Source organism: Trachypithecus francoisi, unplaced genomic scaffold (assembly GCF_009764315.1).
Source record: "Trachypithecus francoisi isolate TF-2019V2 unplaced genomic scaffold, Tfra_2.0 Lachesis_group0, whole genome shotgun sequence".
Taxonomy (NCBI): domain Eukaryota; kingdom Metazoa; phylum Chordata; class Mammalia; order Primates; family Cercopithecidae; genus Trachypithecus; species Trachypithecus francoisi.
In genome coordinates, this window is record NW_022681453.1 from 64,626,444 (window position 1) to 64,644,914 (window position 18,471).

At 42.4% G+C, this 18,471-nt stretch overlaps 1 protein-coding gene across 5 annotated transcripts in view; it reads right to left on the reverse strand.

The window, feature by feature from the left end:
- Positions 1-18,471, reverse strand: part of LOC117083389 (kalirin) — a 499,428-nt gene that overhangs the window by 177,177 nt on the left and 303,780 nt on the right. For all 5 annotated transcript variants that reach the window (XM_033210973.1, XM_033210972.1, XM_033210971.1 and 2 more), the window contains exon 9: positions 17,088-17,318. In XM_033210973.1, the coding sequence (XP_033066864.1) occupies positions 17,088-17,318 (231 nt within the window). The remainder of the gene's footprint in view (positions 1-17,087; positions 17,319-18,471) is intronic.

Here is an 18,471-nt window from a genome sequence, read left to right on the forward strand (position 1 = left end):
ATTCTGTACTGTCATGGGATTTATGAGCTTCAGCATGCAAGGTCAAAGGCAAATACTTTGTAGTCACAAAGTTTCCTGTATATTAGGTGCCAAGTATAGTAAAGTTTTAGGATTTTAAGGCATAAACTTTCATCAGTCCCTTCTGAAAACAAATTGAAGTTTGAGGATAATTTTTTGCATATTAACTTCCAGTGGTCATTTACGAATGTGTTGGAATTTATAACAGATTTTTCAGACCACAATTTTTTAAATTTAGTTTTGAGCACTTAAGTATGAATTGCTTGTCTCGCAGTGTTTTCATGAGTTTTATTTCATTTTTTATATCTAGCTTTAAGAAAATTGGTTATTCTGAAGTAAATTGGTTGAAGAGGAATATTTTTCATCTACTAGTTCACCCACATACAGCGTCTGCACTCCCCAGAAATGATTTTACAACTTTTAAATATTTTTTTAAAAGGCAATTTGTTTCCTTTTTCAGTACTTTGCTTTCTTTAAAATGTCAATTTATTTTTAGTTAATGACACTTAGTTTTACTTAATTGGCTATGCCTTCATCACTTAAAAACCTATTTCTTTCATATTTGAGAAGCTTTTACTTCATTTTAACATAACTTTGATTGCTCTGTGATGTTATAGTGCCATCATTTAGTCCAATTTCTGCCATTAGAATTGAAGCTGTAGGGAAAATATGTGCAATTTCAACGAAAGTTCAGGAGCTACGCAGAAATCAATTTACAAATCAAAAAGCAAATAATTTAGGAAAGTTAACAAAATTTCTTTAGTAATCCAGACTGAAAAAGTACTCGAGGCTAGATAAACATAGTCAATATATGAAGTATTGTTAAGGATTCTAATTTCTGACTATTTTATTTCAGATGGTTCATTTAAAGCCATCACTGCGTCATACACGTATTTAGACTACACACTGTCTGGACCCTGATTCCATGTCCTCCAACCTTGGGAATAGAATCTGACTTTCCATGCAGATCCTGCGCAGCAGAGAAACATGTTCCTGGGCAGACACCAGCAGTGCCTGACAATTACATTACACACTATAAATTTATATGTGGCTTGAGATTCTGGATATTTGTCAGTTTCTAGTGTGTTCCATTAAGATGAATCAGGTTCCAGAATCTGAACATCACTGGTTAAAGAATAAATTGACTTTCTAGTCAAATCCCGGACCCTACCTAAGTACAAGCACCCATCAAGGTACTCCTTATAATCTTATTCCTGAATAATTTCTCTTCATCTACAAGGCATATTTAAAATACTCAATTACCAATCATAGTCAGGGTATACAGCATGATAGTCATTCATACCTATCGATGGCTCTGAATTGGTATTTAAGCATTTCTAACTTTGGAGGTTTTATATTTTTGTTTTCATCTGAGGGGTCCTCAGGCAGCAGAGAAGCATGTGTGGGTATGTAAGTATTCACACATTCAGATATTTATTTAAATAGTCTTATTGTACCACAGTGCCAGACACTAGAGCAGCTCTGGAGAGCTGGGAGCAGCAGTAAAAAGGCAGGCATGGCCTGATGCTGGGAACTCAGTCTATAGGGGTAACAAGCACTAGACACTAAATCATACAATTCATCATTCATTGCAAAGGTGAAAAGTACCAACAGCCAAATGCACCTTCTCTGGGGAGTCACAGAACGTTTCTCAGGAGAAGTGAGGTTTAGCTGAGATCTGAGAGAGAGTAGGATTTAACCAAATTAGGAATTGAAATGACCAGCATGGCTTGCATAGGGGATAAATAGGAAATGGACCCTGAAAAGGCAGGTACCAGATTGTGGTGAGCCCTGGTGTGCTGAACAGAAGAATCCAGTGTTCATCCTAAGAGCCACTGAAGAGCTGCTGCCAGGAGGATAAAGACACGTTTCATTTCCGGTTAAAAATTATTGTTCTGACTGACTAGGTACAGTGGCTTATGCCTATAATCCTATCCCTTTGGGAGGCAGAGGCAGGTGGATTGCTTGAACCTAGGAATTTGAGATAAGCCTTGGTAACATGGGAAAACTCTGTTTCTACAAAAAATACAAAAAAAATTAGCCAGGCGTGGTGGTGCACACCTGCAGCCCCAGCTATGTAGGAGGCTGACGAGGGAGGATCCCCTGAGCCTAAGAGTTCCAGGCTGAAGTGAGCTGTGATATCACCATTCCAACCCGGGCAATAGAGTGAGACCTTATCTCAAATATATGTGTGTGTGTGTATATATGAGTATGTGTGTGTGTGTGTATAAATATATATATAGCTCTGACTGCTTTGTGGAGGATCAATTGGAGAAGGCAAGAGTAGAGAAGGGAAAACAGGAGGCAGAAATTCTGACAAGAGGTGATAGTGACTCATGCGAGGCCAATGGCAGTGTCTATAGATAGAAATATTGGGGGGAAAGAATTGCCAGGACTTGGTAATTGGCTATGGGGGAGATGCAGAGGCAGGTGGTAAGCCTGACCCCCAGGGACATGTCTTGAATAGCTGAGTGGAAGGTAGAACTAGTCACTGGTACGTGACTGAATGAGTTATAAGGGGTAGCACAGACATAACGTATTATTTTTCTTAAGATTTTTTTCCCTTTCTATGCTCATACTCTTGTTCTGAGAATGACTATGGAAAGAGATACTCATGGGCATAAGTGACAGTGATTTGTGCCCCTGAACTTGAATGGGAAATAGTACTCAATAATGGTTGTCAATCAGATTCTGGGAAAGATGTGCCTTTAGTTTCAAAGAAGTAATTTATACACTAAAGCTAAAAAATAAATTATAAATTGTTAATCTACCTAAATCCCAATAATAAAAGTTAGGAATGCCAAATCCATTCTAAAAACATAACTTCAACCTCAGTGTCCATCAATGGATGACTAGATAAAGAAAACGTGGTATATATTGACAATGGAATACTATTCAACCATAAAAAAGAATGAAATCATGTCTTCTGCAGCAACATGGATGGAACTGGAGGCCATTATCTTGAGTAAAACAAGTCAGGCACAGAAAGACAAATATCACATGTTCTCACTTATATGTGGAAGATAAATAATGCAGATGCATGGATGCAGAGTGTGGAGTGCTAGACAATGGACACTGGAAAGGGAGAGGGGGGTGGGTGATGAGAAATTATTAATGAGTACAAAGTATGTTATTTGGGTGATGGATATCCTAAAAGCTCTGACTTTACCACTATGCAATCTATGTATATAACAAAATTATACTTGGACCCCGTACATTTATACAAATAAAAATAAATAAATAAAGGCATACCCTCAGACTTAAATGAAATTAACCCATGCTTTCTCAAAAGGGCTTTTTACTGGGGTATACTTTTTGAGCAGCCCCTTACCTTGACATACAAAGTCCCCTATGCCTGGCCCTACCCCCTCTTAACCCCACCTCTAGTGAGTTCCTGCCTCACCCCCAAACACCCTAAAAGCTGCCTCTCATCTCCTAAGTTTTGCTCTGTTTTCCCCATCACTCTCCATATCCTTTCCTCTTGTGTACCCACTTCCCAGGCTACCTTCCACTTATCCTTTAAGCTCTACTCCAAAATCATTGGCTATGGAAAGCCTTAACTCCTTAATAACCCATCCAGGCTGAAGCGGGTGTTTCTCTTCTCTTATTCTGTTCAAACCACAATTATTGCCCACAGGCCTGTCTCTCACATTAGACTCCAACCTCTTTGTACTCCCAGGACACAGTGTAGTACTCAACACAGAGTGGCTGCTTAATACATGTTTAATTGAACTGAACTCAAACTGACCCCTCTAACGCAGAACTTTGGAGTGAATGTCTCCTGCTCTACACTCCCACTGTAACTCTCAGTCTGCACTCAAAGTTATCTCTTTGTGCATCTCTACCTTCTCCATTGCCCCACTTGGCAGGTAGTTAGTTCCTAGAGGGATGTAAAGAGTACAGGTTTTTCACCATTTGTATGCTACCCTTCCCTCTCCTCTACCACACAGCATCCTTGCCTGCATCTTGCACTCAGAATATACACAATGACTGTTTATAGCCATGAACTGCCAAGTGCATATGTGGCTGAGGTCCCTGCCTTGCTTGTCTTGAGAGGAATTTTGCCATCCCATTCAGGAATGCCATCATTAGGGATAACAGTGCAGGTGAGCCCAGGCTCCTTGCCACTACAGCAGGCAGGCAGTCTTGTAACAACTTGTAAAGATCTTTTCTCCGTCTTGACTTTTCAACCAGAAAGCAGTCTTTTCCAAGAACAGTCTTTTCCAAAAGAGATGCTCACAGCCTCGACTAGATTTGAAAGCTAACCTAACAGCCATTATGCATAATTCCCTAATCACCCCCTTTCTTCCTCATCTAATTGTGTTTATTCCAACCAGCATACAATCAAGATGCAATGCTTTTCAGGAGACAGTCTTTTCTAACTGCCAAGGAGAAGGGAAAATGTTCTGTTCTTTTTTTTTTTTTTTTTGAGATGAAGTCTCTCTCTGTTGCCCAAGCTGGAGTGCAGTGGCATGAGCTTGGCTCACTGCAGCCTCTGCCTCTCAGGTTCAAGTGATTCTCCTGCCTCAGCCTCCTGAGTAGCTGGGATTATAGGTACATACCACCATGCCTGGGTAATTTTTTGTATTTTCAGCAGAGACGGTGTTTTGCCATGTTGGCCAGGCTGGTCTTGAACTCCTGACCTCAGGTGATCCACCTGCCTCGGCCTCCCAAAGTGCTGGAATTATAGGTGTGAGCCACCATGCCCGGCTGGAAAATGTCCTTTTGAAGAGAATTATTAACAAACAATCTCTGTATGGTGGCCATGAATGCATCTGAGCTCATGAGAAACCACTCTGGTCTTAAGGACTTTGTAAGTACCATTCCATGTGCCAAAATCTCTTCTTCTTCTTCTTTTTTTTGGAGACAGAGTCTCACTCTGTCACTCAGGCTGGAGTATAATGGCGCAATCTTGGCTCACTGCAACCTCCAACAACTGGGTTCAAGCGATTTTCATGCCTCAGCCTCCTGAATAGCTAGGACCACAGGCACACACCACAACACCCAGCTAATGTTACTGTATTTTGGTAGAGACAGGGTTTTACCATGTTGCCCAGGCTGGTCTTGAACTCCTGAGATCAGGCAATCTGCTCACCTCAGCCTCCCAAAGTGCTAGTATTAGAGGCATGGGCCACAGTGCCCAGTCCGAGAACCTCTTCTTAAACACGTTCTCACTGCTCACTCATTCAGCTCTCCACTTACTCATCACCAGTTATTGCCATATGACACATGGCATACTTGCTTGGTTTGGGTGTTGTTTTATTTCCACCCCCTGACTGTAAGCTCTATGTAAACAGGGGGTTCATTTGATTTGCTGCTGTGTTCTTCTCAGAGTATTTGCTGAATAAATGGGTAAATGAATAACGAATATAATTTGAAAACTTCCTGTGTGGGAAGGACAAAATCCATGAAAAGAAATGGAGATGTTTTGCAAATGTATGCGGAATCAGAATCTCACCTCTCTGATCTCTCACCTGGTTCTCTCTGATAAGTCATCTTATTTGAAATAGATTATTCAGCTTGTGTCATAATTTGATCCACAGGATAAAACAAGAAGATGTTGATGTTTTAAGTAAACTAACGATTTCTCCTCTCTTAATTTCTACCTCTCAGCCCTCAGCCTCCCACATTTAGAAAGCCATTATTCTGAAGTAAATGAAGGATCATTTATATGCCATCAGGCATCTACAAGACATTTTGTTCTGTTAAAAGTTCAAGTACACACAGTTTGAAGAGCACTCAGGAGAGTCTACCACATCATTATTTCTGTCTCTTCACACAGCACACTGAGCGCTAGTTCTGAAGGGGAGCAGCTCCTAGGCTGCCTGTACCACCCAGCTCCCCATCGGCTGCAACTGGAGAGCATGCAGGCACCACTTGAAATGCCCAATTACCAGCAACTCATTTTCCGTCCCCTCTTTGGAACAAGTATGATCAAAATAAATTTCTTGCTATGGCAGGAGAAGCCATCATTCTTCTGAGAGGGCTCAGCGGAAACTCATTAGCAGGTGTACGGACTGTGCTTCCACTGAGAGCTGCAATCCTGTCTCCTGGCAGACCCGATGTTGGGTAGAAGCCAGCTGACGGTCCAGAGACCCAAAGTCTCAGCTGCCCCTAACCCTGGGCCTCTCCAGCCCCAGCCCACCTATACCCGTCCCCTCCCAGCACAGTGGAGCCTGGGTCCTCCTACCTCCCTGAGAGAACCTCCTCTGCCCGGTGCCTTGCTGTCTGTTTCTGGAGGCACTATACTTTTTAACACTAAGGCTTCAAACTCTTGCCAGCAGTTTTGAACTTTAGAATGCTTAAGAATCACCTGGGGTTCTTTTTAAATTATAGGCTCCACCTCATTCCCAAATTCTGAATCAAGAAATGTAGAATAGGGCCTGATAATCTGTTTTTAAAAAGCCCTCCACTCTGCCCAGATGATTTTAATGCAGGGGTCCAAGGACCACACTTTGAAAAATACAGTTACATATTTATATGTGATGCCTCCCTCATTTTCTGTAACAAATGGAAAATAATTTTTAGTGATTTTTTTTCCCCATAAAAGCTCCCAAACCTACACCTTCCCCATTACCCTTGTTCATGCTCTATGGCCACATACCATGCCTATGGTTTCCAGTCTCCCCTCACCCCAACTCAGCCCCTAAACTGGCACTAGATTTCCTCAAACCTCTACTCTGATGACATGTCTCCTCTGCACAGAATCCTTCAACAGCATCTCATCAATAATCATGTGTGAGTTCTTTATCCTTTAGCCTAGTATTCAAGGTACCAGAATTAGCATGTTGAGATCAAGGACATGCTAAGGATAGGGATTGTCAGAAAAAAGGTACCCTGGATGGTGACTATCTTATCACTTGTTAATATAACTATAAAAAAGGAATTGAGGACATTAAACATGTTAAAAATTGCTGTGGATCAATAAAGCCCTGAGGTTCAGTATCTCCTGGCAAGAGACTTCTCACTGCCTCCCCAGGCTTCATCAGCCTCCTACCCCTGCCAGATGAGATGCCCACATGCCCATCGTGGAAGGACCACTTTTCAGTCAGAACAGAGTTTGCATTCATAAAATCAAAATAAATATCAAACTAAATACCAAGGGAGAAGCCCATGGTGGGGAAGGGAAGAGAGGCAAGAAGGAAAGTAGGGCAGAGAACAGAGTGGCTGGGGTATAGTATGGGAAGTGGGGAACCAGGAAGAAGAGGTACTAGGAGCCCATGAGGTTCCAGGCAGGAAGCGTGTGAGCATGCAAGAGGCAAGCCTTTAGCTCATTCCCCAGCCCTGCAGAGACTAGGGAACACATGGAGAGGACTAGAACCGATAGTCTTCTGTACTAGCCTCCTGCCACAAGGAAAGGGATGGAGTGCTTCCTCTAAGATCAGGGACACTAAAAAAGCAGATGGGAATGTTTTCCTCCCTCTCTTCATTTCAATCAGAAAGCAACCCTGACAAGCAGGAGCCTCCCTCTCAATCTGCACCAACTCAGCAGAGTCTCAACCCTGTGCTCTTTCTGGGCATACACTCTTTCCAAATAATCACCTATTATCTACTTGAAAAATATCTGAATGATTTGATTATCACCATAAAAAAAATTTATTTGAGAACTTTAAAACTGCTAATATGACCATGGGCAGATGGATATTATTCAAGATACATGCTGTAAATAATAGCATCAGTAATGCTAAGTCAACATAATTATAACTGTGAAAAATAAATGAGAATGGGTAGTGTCTGTTTTGGGGACATTTGTGTTAGTAATAAATAGCTATAGAGAAAGCACACGGAAAAGGGCTTTTGTTCTCCATTTGCTTGGTAGATGTTCCTCCATCCCTTTATTTTGAGCCTATGTGTATCTCTGCATGTGAGATGGGTCTCCTGAATACAGCAAACTGATGGGTCTTGACTCTTTATCCAATTTGCCAGTCTGTGTCTTTTAATTGGAGCATTTAGTCCATTTACATTTTAGGTTAATATTGTTATGTGTGAACTTGATCCTGTCATTTTGATATTAGCTGGTTATTCTGCTCGTTAGTTGATGCAGTTTCTTCCTAGCATCGATGATCTTTACATTTTGGCATGTTTTTGCAATGGCTGGTACCTGTTGTTTCTTTCCACATTTAGTGCTTCCTTCAGGGTCTCTTGTAGGGCAGGCCTGGTGGTGACAAAATCTCTAAGCATTTGCTTGTCTGTAAAGGATTTTATTTCTCCTTCACTTATGAAACTTAGTTTGGCTGGATATGAAATTCTAGGTTTAAAAATCTTTTCTTTAAGAACGTTGAATATTGGCCCCCACTCTCTTCTGGCTTGTAGAGTTTCTGCCAAGAGATCTGCTGTTAGCCTGATGGGCTTCCCTTTGTGGATAACCCAACCTTTCTCTCTGGCTGCCCTTAACATTTTTTCCTTCATTTCAACTTTGGTGAATCTGACAATTATGTGTCTTGGAGTTGCTCTTCTCGAGGAGCATCTTTGTGGCAATCTCTGTCTTTCCTGAATTTGAATGTTGGCCTGCCCTACTAGGTTGGGGAAGTTCTCCTGGATGATATCCTGAAGAGTGTTTTCCAACTTGGTTCCATTTTCCCCCTCACTTTCAGGCACCCCCAGTCAGACGTAGATTTGGTCTTTTCACACAATCCCATATTTCTTGAAGGCTTTGTTCATTTCTTTTTCCTCTTTTTTCTCTAGACTTCTCTTCTCGCTTCATTTCATTCATTTGATCTTCAATCATTGATCCTCTTTCTTCCAGTTGATTGAGTCAGTTACTGAAGCTTGTGCATTTGTCACGTATTTCTCATGTCATGGTTTTTATCTCTATCAGTTCATTTATGGCCTTCTCTGCATTGATTATTCTAGTTATCCATTCTTCTATTCTTTTTCCAAGATTTTTAGTTTCTTTGCACTGGGTACGCAAAGAAACTTAGCTCTGAGAAGTTTGATCGACTGAAGTCTTCTTCTCTCAACTCATCAAAGCCATTCTCCGTCCAGCTTTGATTCATTGCTGGTGATGAGCTGCGTTCCTTTGGAGGGGGAGATGCACTCTGGATTTTTTGAATCTCCAGCTTTTCTGCCCTGCTTTTTCCCCATCTTTGTGGTTTTATCTGCCTTTGGTCTTTGATGATGGTGACATACTGATGGGGTTTTGGTGTGGGTGTCCTTTCTGTTTGTTAGTTTTCCTTCTAACGATCAGGACCCTCAGCTGTAGGTCTGTTGGAGATTGCTTGAGGTCCACTCCAGACCCTGTTTGCCTGGGTATCAGCAGCAGAGGCTGCAGAAGATAGAATATTGCTGAACAGCGAGTGTTGCTGTCCGATTCTTGCTCTGGAAGCTTCGTCTCAGGGGTGTACCCCACCATGTGAGGTGTGAGGTGCTGGTCTGCACCTAGTGGGGGATGTCTCCCAGTTAGGCTACTCAGGGGTCCGGGACCCACTTGAGCAGGCAGTCTGTCCATTCTCAGATCTCAACCTCCGTGCTGGGAGATCCACTGCTCTCTTCAAAGCTGTCAGACAGGGTCATTTACATCTGCAGAGGTTTCAGCTGCTTTTTGTTTAGCTTTGCCCTGTCCTCAGAGGTGGAGTCTACAGAGACAGGCAGGCCTCCTTGAGCTGTGGTGGGCTCCACCCAGTTCGAGCTTCCTGGTGGCTTTGTTTACCTACTTAAGCCTCAGCAATGGCAGGCGCCCCTCCCCAGCCTCGCTGCTGCCTTGCAGTTAGATCTCAGACTGCTGTGCTAGCAATGAGGGAGGTTTTTGGGTATAAGTAAGACTGTCTTCTTGAATCTTACTGGACAGGTAGTTTGAGGATCAATCTCAGCTGTCAGCAGCTATATGATATTAGGCAAGTCTCATCCTGTGAGACCAAGTAATTGATCAGGACACTTTGATCAGTGATACTCTAGCACTAAATTATAAACTTCTCAAGGGCATGATCTGTGTCTCTTATTCCCATCACCCATCATAGGGTATATGGCATAGTAAAGAGGCTAACAGGATGGAGTTTGACATTAGGTGAACTTGGAATTGAATCCCTGATCTGCCACTAGCTGTGTGACCTTAGGCAAGTTTACTAAGCCTTTCTAAGCCTTAATTTCCCCATCAGAAAGACAGAACAAAACTATCATCTGCCTCACAGTGATGGAAGATTAAACAAAAGCCAAGTGAAGAGATTAGATACTCAATCATATTTACTCATAAAGTTGATGAATCCTGAGCTTTGAACAATATAACTTATAAAGACATATTTAATTCCAGTAACAAAATCTCAGGGTTGGAATCCAACCATTCCTCTGATATTTGAATCCCCTTCTCAGTGCACCCATCAAGTAATCTGTTGAACACATGGTTCCCCCATGAGTGCATTCCTTGATCTAATGAGGTGCAGAATATGCCCTGACCCTTTCCTTTTTAGATGTTTTAATCCTTCTTTCTTATCGGAAGAGTTAGTTTCTAGACCTGACATCATTCTGGTCACTTTTTTTTTAAATAACTAATCATTCTGAGAGCAACCTGAAGTGCTCACCTTCTATTATGCAAAACTGTCGACTGGATTATACAATGACCAAACCGTTTTAGTATGATTAAAAGACTATAGTCAATGGAGCTAGTAAAAGATTGACTATTTGGAGTTTTTAGAAAATTAAAGTCAAATCCTTTTGAGACCGCCTTTGGCAAACTAGAACTGACATAGTAAAAGCTGTAATTTTCCACCTGAGGCTTCAGAAAAACTGAGGGAAGCAGGTACAATCTATTTGTAGTACAGGAACTATGAACTTTAAATGAATATTAATTTTCATTAATTCAGAATGGAAGTCACCAGGCCAGATATATTCTGACATCACTGCCCTTCCCTAGTTCACTTGACCATACTGCTTAAAAACAAGACATAGGAGCCTCAAATGTGTCACTGACCTACTCACACCAATAAGACCACTCCCTACCCTTCCAGTCTCACCCCCCATTATCGCTGCCAGGAGTAGGTGTCCAGTTAGACTTCCTCATCATTGTGCCCTGCCTATAACTTAGTTCTCTGCTTTCTGGTCTTTCCCAAGAACATCACCCCCATCTCCCCTTCCTGTGCTCCAAGGGCCAGCGCAAAGCACACCCCAACAAGAGTGAACTCTCTCTGCCCTGACTCTAATAAGCTCATTGTTGTTTGGTTGTTTTTGGCTCTGAACACAGATAGCTGTGTGCCATTAATATATCCTTGGGTGTTATGTGTCTACTCTCAAAGGCAGAGACCACAAACTTCTAGCACAAGACTTTGCATACAGAAGATGTGCCAAAACACTTTAGAGACATCTTTTCTCTTTTTTCTTTTTTTTTCTTTTTTGAGATGGAGTCTTGCTCTGACACCCAGGCTGGAATGCAGTGGTGTGATCTTGGCTCACTGCAACCTCTGCCTCCCAGGTTCAAGCAATTCTCCTGCCTCTGCCTCCTGAGTAGATGGGACTATAGGTGTGTGCCGCCACACCTGCATAATTTTTGTATTTTTAGTAGAGATGGGGTTTCACCATGTTGGCCAGGCTGGTCTTGAACTCGTGACCCCAAGTGATTCTCCCGCCTCAGCCTCTCAAAGTGCTGGGATTACAGGCGTGAGCCACCGTGCTTGGCCTCTGTCAATTGATATATTTTTTATTTGCTACAGAAAAACTAAATTACTTTATAATAAAAAATAGAAGTTGGGGGTAGGAGGGTTAAAGTCACACTAAAAGATAAAAACATGGAATTATTTGATTTAAATAATCAGTGGAGATTATTCCTGTGTTTGCATTTTATTCAAAGAGCCTACCTACTGTTCTACCAAAGAGTGTTGTCTGTCTAGGATTTGCTATCAGATAGACTCATTCTTACAAAAAATGGAGAGTGAAGAAGAAGGTGAGGTGGAACAAGGTGGCCTGCCTGCAGGGAATGCTCTGAAAACAGTTGGTCTAGCTAAGAAAAGATAGAATGAAATTTGCATCTCCCAGAAAGAGCAAGAATCTAGTGACTCCTTGTTCCTCCCACCACAATTCAGGTGTATCTGGGCCTGAAAGTAGCCCTTTTGCATACATGGAAGATAGAAGAGTTAGGGGAGAATAAAAAACAGAAGGTGCATTGGGTTTCCTTGCACCCAATACAGAGGCACCCAGATTCATAAAGCAAGTTCACAGAGACCTACAAAGAGAGTTAGACTCCCACACAATAATAGTGGGAGACTTTAACACCCCACTGTCAATATTAGTCAGATCAACATGACAGAAAATTAACAAGGATGTTCAGGACTTGAATTCAGCTCTGGACCAAGTGGACCTAATAGACATCTACAGATCTCTCCACCCCAAATCAACAGAATACACATTCTTCTCAGCACCACATCACACTTATTCTAAAATTAACCACATAATTGGAAGCAAAACACTCCTCAGCAAATGCAAAAGAAGGGAAATAATAACAAGCAGTCTCTCAGATCACAGTGCAATCAAATTAGAACTCAGGATTAAGAAGCTCCCTCAAAACCACACAACTACATGGGAACTGAGCAACCTGCTCCTGAATGACTACTGGGTAAATAATGAAATTAAGGCAGAAATAAAGAAGTTCTTTGAAACCAATGAGAACAAAGACACAACGTACCAGAATCTCTGGGACACAGCTAAAATAGTGCTCCGAGGGAAATTTATAACACTACATGCCCACAGGAGGAAGCGGGAAAGATCTAAAATTGATACTGTAACATCACAATTAAAAGAACCAGAGAAGCAAGAGCAAACAAATTCAAAAGCTAGCAGAAGACAAGAAATAATTAAGATCAGAGAAGAACTGAAGGAGATCGAGACACGAAAAATCCTTCAAAAAATCAATGAATCCAGCAGCTGGTTTTTGAAAAGATTAACAAAATAGATAGATCACTAGCCAGACTAATAAAGAAAAAGAGAGAAGAATCAAATAGACACATAAAAAATGATAAAGGGGATATCATCACTGATCCCACAGAAATACAAACTACCATCAGAGAATACTATAAACACCTCTATGCAAATAAACTAGAAAATCCAGAAGAAATGGATAAACTCCTGGACACAGACACCCTCCCAGACTAAATCAGGAAGAAGTTGAATCCCTGAATAGACCAATAACAAGTTCTCAAATTGAGGCAGTAATTAATAGCCTACCAACCAAAAAAAGTCCAGGAGCAGATAGATTCACAGTCGAATTCTACCAGAGATACAAAGAGGAGCTGGTATCATTCCTTCTGAAACTATTCCAAACAATAGAAAAAGAGGGACTCCTCCCTAACTCATTTTATGAGGCCAGCATCATCCCGATACCAAAACCTGTCGGAGACACAACAAAAAAAGAAAATTTCAGGCCAATATCCCTGATGAACATCAATGCAAAAATCCTCAATAAAATACTGGCAAACTGAATCCAGCAGCACACCAAAAAGCTTATCCACCATGATCAAGTCAGCTTCATTCCTGGGATGCAAGGCTGGTTCAACATATGCAAATCAATAAACATAATCTATCACATAAACAGTATCAATGACAAAAACCACATGATTATCTCAATAGAGGCAGAAAAGGCTGATAAAATTCAACACCCCTTCATGCTAAAAACTCTCAATAAACTAGGTACTGATGGAACGTATCTCAAAATAATGAAAGCTATTTATGACAAACCCACAGCCAATATCATACTGAATGGGCAAAAGCTAGACGCATTCCCTTTGAAAATCAGCACAAGACAAAGACACCCTCTCTCACCACTCCTATTCAACATAGTATTGGAAGTTCTAGCCAGGGCAATCAGGCAAGAGAAAGAAATAAAGGGTATTCAAATAGGAAGAGGGAAAGTCAAACTGTCTTTGTTTGCAGATGACATGATTGTATATTTAGAAAACCCTATCGTCTTGGCCCAAAAATCTTTTTTATTTTTTTATTTTTTGTTGCTTTTTATTTACTTTTATTTTAGGTTTGGGAGTACATGTGCAGGTTTGTTACATAGGTAAATTGCATGTCACTGAGGCTTAGCGTATGAGTGATCCCATCACCAAGATACTGAGCATAGTACCTGATAGGCAGCCTTGAACCCACACCTCCTTCCCACCTTCCCCACTCAAGCAGTCCCTAGTGCCTACCGTTCCCATCTTTGTGTCCATGTGTGTTCAGTGTTTAGCTTCTGCTTATAAGTGATAATATGTGGTGTTTGGTTCTCTATTCCTGTGTTAGTTTGCTTAGGATAATATTCAAATAACTTTAAAAGATTACACATGAGGTAGAAAGACTGACAAAAATACAACCTAGTCATGTACATATTTTCTACTCTCAATTTCTTATATTAACTTCTAATGATAAGAACCACCTTGTCCTCACGTTGTCTTGTATTCCTGACATTGCTATTCACCAGATCTCTGGATTTCTTTGAGGTTTCTGGGATTCAGAGCATTTTCTAAAAATTCAAGATTTTAAACCTCCATCAAAACTTGTAATGTCTTGCTTTCTTTACTTCTTTAGATGTTGGTCCAAAATCTTAAGCTGATAAGCAACTTCAGCAAAGTCTCAAGATACAAAATCAATGCAATTGATTTTTTGCATAATTCTGGAATGTGCAAAAATCACAAGCATTCCTATAAACCAATAATAGAGAACCAAATCACGAGTGAACTCCCACTCACAATTGCTACAAAGAGAATAAAATACCTAGGCATATAACTACAAGGGATGTGAAGGACCTCTTCAAGGAGAACTACAAATCACTGCTGAAGGAAGTAAGAGGACACAAATAAATGGAAAAAGATTTCATGCTCATGGATTTACAAACAAGAAAGTGATGAACTGACAGGGTCTTAATTTCAGAAAGGCTCTCATTTTTAAAAGCATGATGCAGAACAACCACAGGTGTGGTTTTATACTTTTTCTTAGCTTTAGTTTAGATGTCATGGTGGCCATAGAAAAGTCAGATCACAGCAGTTCCCTGATAGTTGGAGTCTGGAATGCCACCCTCCTCTTGGGGAGGCCTTTCACCCACCCTCCTTGCAGCCCCTCTGTAGCTCTCCAGGACAACAGCTGTAAAATCAGCATGAGGGTAAAGAGGACACCATGGATATTGTACAATTCATGGCCCAGATCATCTCTGAGAGTCATGGAGAGTTCACTGAAATAGCAACGCCTCTCCTTTGTGCCTTCAGAGGCTGGTACCTCACTCTGTCTCAATCACAGACTACCTCCTGTGCTCTCCTGAACTCAGGAGTGATATATTTATCAGGATACCTCCAGATGGCAGGAGGAGTAGGCAACTGATTCATTTGCTTCTCCACTCCCAGCAGGCCCCATGAGGGCTTCAGAACTGCGGCCAGCACATCAGTAGTGCCCATTTCTCCTGGGACTGAGGTGTTGCCTCTGATGACTCAACTGATGCTCTAGTCAGAAGAGGACTCTGCAAGGTGAGTTATGGCAGCCCAAGAAGTGAGGACATGCCCGAAGGCCCATCTGCTCCTGGGACTGATTGCACAGTGACTATCCCCCTATTCAGAGGGTGTCACAGTCAGTGACAAGAATGCTCAACTCTCCCTCCACTCGGCCTGACTACTTCAGGCACCCAGCACCAGAGGCCCCTCTAATGACACCGGTGAAGGGAACCAATATCCCAAAGACATGTACAGTTGGCTCTCAATTGTCCATGTGTATTTCACTACACTGGAAATATACAATGGATTACATTGTATTATATAATACAGTAAATTAGATTATCCTTGGATTATACCTGGCCGATACCACAAAAGAATGAAAGGAGAGTGAATTGTTATTTTATATGTATAATCCTGGAGTTACACGGTAGCCACAGAAAAGTCAAACAGGTGTTGAACACAAGTGCGTCCACTCCAGCAGCTCCTCTGAAGCTCTGCAGAGCCCATCCTAGGACAACTAAGCCCATCCTTAGTTCTCCTATGGTGAACTAAGAGAGAGATGACAGACAGTGAGACTGGATCTCAGTCCCCATCTCCCAACCAGCTCCCCCCGCCCTAGTATATCAGTCCTCCAGCAAAGATCCCAGGATCCCCTGGAAGACAGAAACAGAGAAAGTACAAGGAGAAAAGAATGGGTTATTTCATCTGAAAGGGCATTTGTAGCAAGACTGTCCTTTTGTGGTCAGAAACATAACCATTTCTTTGTTATTCGTGGTAAAGGAAAAAGCCACAACTGATGTCATAATACAAAAAAAAAACTACATAAAGTCAGAAATAACCTGTAATCATGAAACATACACTGAACAACAGCCCAGGTTTTAAATCTGATTTTCCTGGTCCAACCTTGTCAAGGAATCCTCTGAAGGTCCCTGTACCCCACTTCACCTCCACTCTGGCAGGCCACCTGCATCCCAGATGGACCATATGTGGGGTCCAAGCCTGAGAGTGCTCAGATAACCATCCACCCCTGAGCTATCTAGCAATCACTGCCTGAGTGTGGGTCAAGCTTACCAAAAGAAAAATGTGCCACATTGGCCCTAACCCTAACCCATATTGACATTTTGGGAAGCCAAGGCGGTCGGGTCACCTGAGGTCAGGAGTTCAAGACCAGCCTGGCCAACACGGTGAAACCCCATCTCCACCAAAAATACAAAAATTAGCTGGGTGTGGTGGCACATGCCCTTAATCCCAGCTACTTGGGAGGCTGAGGCATAAGAATCGCTTGAACCCAGAAAGTGGAGGTTGCAATGAACCAAGATTACACCACCATACTCCAGTCTGGGCAGCAGAGCGAGACTCTCTCTCCAAAAAACAAAACAAAACAAAACCAAAGAAAAATGTGCCATATGACTATGAGGAATTGCAGTTCCTGAAACTGAGTCTCCCTTTCCAATACCACACGGTGAGAAGGCCAGTCTATAAAGTCACTTAGGCAAGAAACATGCAATTCACAGGTCCAGTTTTTGTTTTGTGTTTTGGTAGGGTTCTGTGGAGCAGTTGAGAGCTGAATTTCATTTTTCCCTCTATAAGTCTGTGCTCTCCTAAGCCTGATCACCTAGGTCAGGGACTTGAGCTCGGTCTGCCTCCTAGAATGGATGATGGACACCAGGGCTCAGAGCCTGTTACCTGCTGTACGTCCTGCTGGAAGACACAGAGCTGCAGCCGCTGGTGGAGCCGCACCTTGCGGTGCTGCCAGATGCTCTCCAGCCGTCGCTGGTGATGTAACACCTCGTGCACCACGTCCAGCACTTGGTGCACTGCCTTGGAGTAGTTGGCTGTGGCCGTGAGGGATTCTGAGTTCCCAGGGCTCAGGGGCCGCTGCAGCACATCTAGCAGTGCTTTGCCATCCTGGCTGACCTGCAGGAAAGAGAGAAGTTTAGGTTAAGGGAAAAGGGTGATAGGCAGGGCACAGAGAGAAGAAGTAAGTGTCTGCCTGAGGGTCCCTGACTATGCCTTCTGAGAATCTCAGGAATCCCATACCCAGACACCTAGCCAGCCAGAGCTGCCATGATCCTCCAGCCTGGTGGAGGGCCGAGCACCTGGAATTCCCTGATGGGGGAGTTGCTGGAGTGCTGGCCAGTTGTCTGTGAGACTCTCTCCCCTCCTGAATTTCAGCTCTGTGAGGGCAGAGACACTGCCTACTTGCTGCTCTCCCCTCAATGCCCAAAACAGTGCCTGGCACACAGTAGGCACTTGGCAAATTTTAGTTGTTGTTGTTGTTGTTTGTTTGCTTGTTTGTTTTTGAGACAAAATCTCACTCTTGTCCCCAGGCTGGAGTGCAATCAATGGTGCGATCTCCGCTCACTGCAACCTGTGCCTCCCGGGTTCAAGCAATTCTCCTGCCTCAGTCTCCTGAGTAGCTGGGATTACAGGCGCATGCCACCATGCCTGGATAATTTTTGTATTTTTAGTAGAGATGGGGTTTCACTATGTTGGCCAGGCTGGTCTTGAACTCCAGACTTCAGGTGATCTGCCCGCCTCAGCCTCCCAAAGTGCTTGGATTACAGGCGTGAGCCACCACGCCCAGGCATAACTTTATTTCAGAAATGAAGTCAATATAAGTTCCCACCATAATTCTCTCCTGCTCTTTCTTTCCCAAATTCCTCTATCTGGCTCTAAAATTCTAGATGTGTGACAAGAGACAAGTTATTTAACCCCCTTGGTCCTCAGTTTCCTTCTCTGTAAAAGAGGGATAATTATGTACATATTTCATAAAGTCATGGTGAGGATTAAATGAGTTAACACACGTACAGTGTTTAGAATAGAGCCTGACGTGATACTGGCTACCAATTTTATCTTCACCAGCATCACCATTGATATGGTTTGTCTGTGTCCCCATTCAAATCTCATCTTGAATTGTAGTTCCCATAATCCTCACATGTTGTGGGAGGGACCTGGTGGGAGGTAATTGAATCATGGGGATGGGTTTTTCCCGTGCTGTTCTCATGTTAGTGAATAAGTCTCATGAGAACTGATAGTTTTATAAAAGGGCAGTTCCCCTACACACACT